The sequence below is a fragment of the Trypanosoma equiperdum genome, assembly GCF_001457755.1.
Source record: "Trypanosoma equiperdum strain OVI genome assembly, contig: ctg_773, whole genome shotgun sequence".
In the NCBI taxonomy this organism is placed as follows: Eukaryota; Euglenozoa; class Kinetoplastea; order Trypanosomatida; family Trypanosomatidae; genus Trypanosoma; species Trypanosoma equiperdum.
Window position 1 is genome coordinate 19,365 of NW_027124724.1, and position 6,126 is coordinate 25,490.

At 39.9% G+C, this 6,126-nt stretch overlaps 1 protein-coding gene and 1 pseudogene across 2 annotated transcripts; both read left to right on the plus strand.

Annotated features, from left to right (window-relative positions):
• Positions 1-1,806: 1,806 nt before the first annotated feature.
• TEOVI_000363400 (uncharacterized protein) lies at positions 1,807-2,871 on the plus strand (the record flags this gene model as incomplete). Its single annotated transcript, XM_067226517.1, has 1 exon — positions 1,807-2,871. The coding sequence occupies one exon, from the start codon at positions 1,807-1,809 to the stop codon at positions 2,869-2,871; it is 1,065 nt and encodes a 354-aa protein (XP_067082618.1).
• A 1,585-nt stretch (positions 2,872-4,456) lies between these two features.
• TEOVI_000363500:pseudogene lies at positions 4,457-5,867 on the plus strand (annotated as a pseudogene). The gene is given in 2 exon segments: positions 4,457-5,398; positions 5,400-5,867. Coding segments are annotated over 2 exon segments (1,410 nt in total).
• Positions 5,868-6,126: the final 259 nt, after the last annotated feature.

The following is a 6,126-nucleotide window of genomic DNA, read 5'->3' on the forward strand; positions in this document are numbered from 1 at the left end:
AAGTGGCTATAATAATAATAATTAGAATAATGATAATAACAATAATAATAATAGGAGAATGTTGTAAATGTGTAAGTATACTATTATTATAATAACTGTGGTATATATTAAACGGAAGACCAAAATAGACCCATTAAAAACAGCGGAAATGCAACAGGATTAGATAAGTGAAAGGCGGTGTGCGATGAATATAGTTTAAGAAAATGCAGAAAAGCAGTGAGGAAGCGAAGGAAATGGAATTTGTGTAGCTTAATGCACAAACATAACGATTAACACAATCATACACAAAAAAGGTTGGGGAGCGGACGATGTGAGAAAGAGAGTGCATTGTATATTCCAAATGCAGTCGATTTAACTATAGAAACGTGAGACTACGTGTGTAAAGATACCAAGGGAAATATTGTTTATATGGGCACAATATCTCTTTGAATAATGCATTTTTTACACTGAAAGTACTATGATAGTTATACAATAACCAAACAGAAAGAATGTGGCTGATATTACCCTTAAAAATTTCCTGAAATTACGTTTATCTCTATAATGAAGCGGAGAAAGACAAAAACCTAATGCAATCAACTAAGGATTGTATCCAACATTTCAGAAAAATCAGAAAGCAGCATTCAAATTAGACGAATTTCCACAGAGAAGAAGAATAACGTAACAAAACAAACACGTAAAGCGCTAGTAAACTTTTTATTGCATCAAAAGACAGAGTCTAAACAATGAACCTTAATGACTAATACATTAAGGTGAATTATATAATTTACAGAAAAAAACAAACATTTAGTTGTGTTAAAGGGTCAGGCATGAAAGGAGCGGCGATGCACTTTAAATGGAAGATTTAGCAGATTATAAACAACGTAAATTACAATGATGCAATTGAATTTACCTTATAAAACATAAACTAGAAAAATGCAGCCACGTTTCATGAGATTTCAATTACCGTTACAGATTTCTGCGTTTTCAAGTTTAAAAGAAAGCGATAAAAAGAAGAGAGGCATAGGGATAAGAGACACAAAAGGAAGAAAAGACGATATTAAAGTTCTAAATCAGAGGCATTTATAGTCAAATATTAGGGGCATCTCCACCCCAACAAGCAAAATGTCTACACGTAAGAAGACCAAACCACACAGACGAACCTAAAATATCTTCGTGGCCAAGCGCTCTAACTGATAGACCATTGCGAATTCAGCATTACCAAACGGCAGAGAAACTTTAAAACCTATATTTTACACAAGAATGAGTAGATGAGAGCCAATACCAACTCGCACAACTGGCTTTTGAACCTTCCTCCTGCTCCTAATGTTAAGGACTAAGTGCACACCAAAGCAATTAATTGAGTTGCTGTGGATTATTTGAACTAGAAGAATGTAAAAAGGGATCAAGGGGTGAAAAGGGATCGAGGGTAATTTCGCAAATAACAGCGTAAAACAAAGGAACGTCACCTCCATACAGCTGACAAGCAGTAACGGAGAATTCAAGAAAAATAACCGCCGAACACAAGCAACCCACAAGGAAGAAACTGTGGAGAAATCATAGTCACAAAGAAGGGTAAACGGCGAAAATTGTAACTATGGACAGCTAAGGGGTAAAGTACGTAACAAAAGCCGATGTGAGCCGCTTCACTAAGGTAAAAATTCCCGAAGTCGACAAGCTTGTTATTATCGTAAAAGAGCTTTCAAGTGTCCTCCACCTTTGTTGAAACTGCAAGCTGTTTCTTGCTAGAACATAGCAAGCAGCTCAGGCTAAGGAAGATCTAACTGAAGCGATTTACAAGGACGTGCAAAAGGTACATCAAAGCTGAAAATGCTACCAAGACCTCTGGCGCTAGCATTCGTAATATCAGTCACAACGCAGTCGAGAATAAACGCCGAACAGAAGGAGTCAACAACGGTGATAACAACTCTGTGCGATGAAGTAGTCTACAACGGAAGCATAGCATCTTATTTTGACAGTCAGCTAAAAGACACGAGGAAGAGGCTATCCGACCTTAACGAGGATTTGACCATGCTAACAGCAGCTTACGAGCAAAACTTATGGATACCCAAAGCCGGAGGCTATGCACTGCTGGCTGCAGTCACAGCTGATGTTCGCTTAAAGCAAAGGGCTCAGATGCATGGAAAGACGAAAAACCTTCAGCGTGCTATATACGTGCTCAAAAAGAGAGCAGAACTGCTCACAGCAGTAAAGCAACCTAGAGTAAAAAGTCTAGCAGTAGGCAATGCAGCCTTCAATACCGATGCGGACCCAGACTGCATTTCAACATCAGCAGACAAGACTTGCGCAGTCACTCTAAAACTCACTACTGACGACGCTGTCAAATGCGACAAAGCGGCGATCACAAACACTAACCTAGGAAAGGCAGGCGAAGAAGTCGACAAACTAACAAAGCTGAAGACGACAGCAACGGCTGCATTCACAAACAACCCGATACCAGTGGCAGTGCACGTTGCAGGTAATTCGGGTAACAACGACGGTGCAGTCATTGGCAAAGGCGCTCGTATAAACAACGCAGAAGAGTTCAGCGGCGCAACAAACGGCTTCAGAGTCCCAATGCCCCCGGTAATACCACCAATAACAGCACCCACAAAAACACCGATAACGCAGAATGACAACGTGGGAGGAAAATGCGTCGACAAAACAGCAAACCCACACCTCATCATAACCGCAAAGAGCATCGGACACGCGGTGTGCGAGGCCAGGAAAGTTGAGCTCATACAGGAATGGAGGCACACACAACTAAGCACAGAGGAGCTAATAAACGATACCATAGCACAAACATACGCGCAGTTAATAGTACACCTTGATATGAAAGCCGGAGTTGATGAAAATTCTCTTAAAGCCGCAGTTAGGACGCCTCTTGGAAAATAAAGGACTAACCCACAAGCATCTTTAATACAACCACTGTAGCAAAGCAAGTTGAGTTACGAAATGTCAGGGGACAAAAAAGAGCTAACCGAGGCTTTACTCAGCACAGTGGCGGATGTAAGAGGGGGCCTCTCGATAACCTTTGGACATCAGGTTGACAAACAGAAGTCCACAAATGTCCAAAATATTCCCGAAAGTAACGACAAAAAATAATGCGAACATGGAAAAGAATGATTTCAACAGCGACAACTGCGAGTTAAAAGGGGATAAATGGGTAGAAAAAGATAACATGAAAGTTAAAAATGATGGCAAAACTACAAACACAACAGAGAGAAATTCTATTGTGATTAATAAGGCTCCTCTTTTGCTTGAATTTTTGTTTCGATAATTATGATTCTAAAATAAATTTACTCATAAGTGTAAGGTTCATAAATTTTTCTATTTTGAGATAGTTTGATAAAATTTCTGAAATTTAATATATTTTAACACTTTTTAATGAAAATGTGCAAATTGGTGTAATTTTAGTATAATGTGCATGACCTTGACTTTTGGGTGTAAAATAGTAGGGCTATATAAAAATTGAGTGTCATTATAAAAATATCCTAATTTTTTACTTTGCTTATTTTATAGATATTAGTTAGGATAACAGCCATGATAATAATGATAGTTATAATGATAATGATAGGAGAGTTTTGTAAGTGTGTGTATATACGAATATTATTTTATAAAATTAAATGGAGACCAACCGATTTGCTAATGTAAAATTCTTCGTAGTAATGGTGATGATACTATTTTTCTAAGTGATAGAGGGAGAGAGAGAAAGAGCAAGAGCAAGAAGTGTATTATTTAAGGAGACACAAAGAGAGAGAAGGATGTCGATTACGCACAGTTTTGAACATAAAAGTGACGATATGCATTGTAATACGTAAGATTATAAGGGAGGCAATAGAGAAGGACAGACAGAGTCTGGTGTATAAGCGAAATTCATTCGTTGTGTTATCAGTAGCGTCGGAAAAAATAACAGAAGAGGAAAAATAGGAAAAGAAAATATTTACTAAAAAAGGTGATATGATGTATGGTGTCACAGAATGCAATGATACAGGAAAATGTTTTCCTACATTCCTAACAAAACTATGCAGATCGTACCGCAGAAATAGTGGTGGCGACCGTGTTTTTTAACCCAATGGATACTCCTGATGTTAGGCATAAAGTTCATGGGGATATATCTTTTAATGCAAATAAGGTATTTGGCTTAGTGAAAGAATACAAAGGATGACGAGTGCTGTTGATATGTTAGGAGCGAGAATGAGTTGTAGAAGAAGAAAATTAGATTTCTCAGTCCAAAGATAAAACCACTAGTTTCCCTCTCAACCAGTTCTGAATCCTTTTAGGGGAGAGAAAGCCACGTAAATAATTTTATTCCGTCGAAGCGTAGGCTGGCGTCAGAAACCCACAGAGATCTGCCCAGTAACGACCGGAAAGCCATCAGACCGACAAGCCTTGCTTACACCTAAAAACAATGGCGGCAGCGATCAAGACAAGCATTCGGTTGGTAGTAGTGTCAACGGTCCTGCAATTGCAGGCAGTCCAAGCGGGGCCTGATCACACAAAGGAAGAAAACAAAATTTCAGACAACTGCAAAGAACACGAATACCTAACACAGCTAAGCATCAAGCTGTGGCAATCGGCGAGCACTGCGACGCCCGCACTAACCGACCTGAAACACTTAAAACATATGTGGACTTTGCACGGTGAAGCGGCACCGACAGCTGACAAACAGTGCCTGCTACTGGCACTAGCAGCCGAGGCCGGAGAGCAACTGGCCGAACTGAACAGCAGACAAGCGGCAGCACAGGCAAAGGCAAAAGAGGCACAGCTGGCGATAGCCAAGCATCTTGGTATGCTGGAGATGGCGGTAGAGGCAAGCAGCTACAAAATCGTAGATTCTACAACACCAGTGAATGCAGACAGCAGCGCAAACACAGCCAAGCTGTCACTCAAAATAGCCAGAGGCAATAATGCCGGCTGCAGCCTGACAAAGGCAGGAGAAGGCAATCCTTTTGCAGACGACCCTTTAAATGAGCAAAACATACTAAACTTAAAACTAACAGCCGCAACTGATGTAGTAAAAAGCCTGAAGGAAACAGCGATATCCATACGCTCAGCAAGCAGCAACTGTCCGAGCGACTCCACCGGCAAAACCGGCATCAAAGAAGCGCTAGGGAGCTGCAACCTCGGCGGCTCTGCAGAATACGAATTCACAACAGCAGCCGCGACCACAGGAAACGCTCAAAGTTCAGTACCTGTATTCAAAGAGGAGAGCAGGACAACGAACTGCGGCGAAGTCAGCGGTCTATCAGCGGAAGCTATGAGCCCAGCGCAAAAACTAGCCAAGGCCATCTGTGAGGCGATAAAAGCAAAAGCAGGGGAGGGGAAAACGCTCCGGACAGCAACAGGTGAGACTCTCAGCAACAGGAAGACAATCCAAACGTTTCTGCGCAACTGTGTACCGGAATTTCAAAAAAAAAACTGACCTCGACGACACAGAACAATCCAAGCCCTTAACAGAATACATTAAAAGAGCTTATGGCAGCACTAACAATGACTTTGTCAAAAATTTCATCACTAAACTTGAAACAGAAAACATTATGTCAAGGAGCGAGAAAACCACCGAGCATAAGAAGATAAGTGACTTGACTACACCCTTCAGCATGGTAGCGACTCTAAGCTACTTGAGAGGGCAAAAAAATAAAAAGGAACTTGAAGGAGCAAAGAATACAGCAGTCGGTGAAGCAACTGATTCCAAAAAAGAAGAAGAAAAATGCAAGGATAAACCACAGGGGGAGTGCAAAGATGAAGATGGCTGCGTATTCAAGGGGGGAAAGTGTGTAGCTAAAGTAACCACAGCAACAGGAACAGATGGAAAACCCACAAACACCACAGGAAACAATTCTTTTGTCCTTCATAAGCCTCTTCTTTTGCTTGCATTTTTGCTTCTAGAATTAAAATTTAAAAAGGATTATTGCCCAATTTTATTAAATAAGCTATTTTGTGAGAGTTTGATTTATTTATATACTTTTCGATTTATATGTGTAAATATAAAAATAAAAAAATTTTAAAAACACTAAATTTGTGATCATAGTGACCTGTGAGTTTGAAATTGTAAAGAGATGTAGTATTTAAAAAATGCTACTCTAAATTTGTTTATTTTATGGATATTAGTTCTGATTATAATAATCATAATAATAATGATAGGAG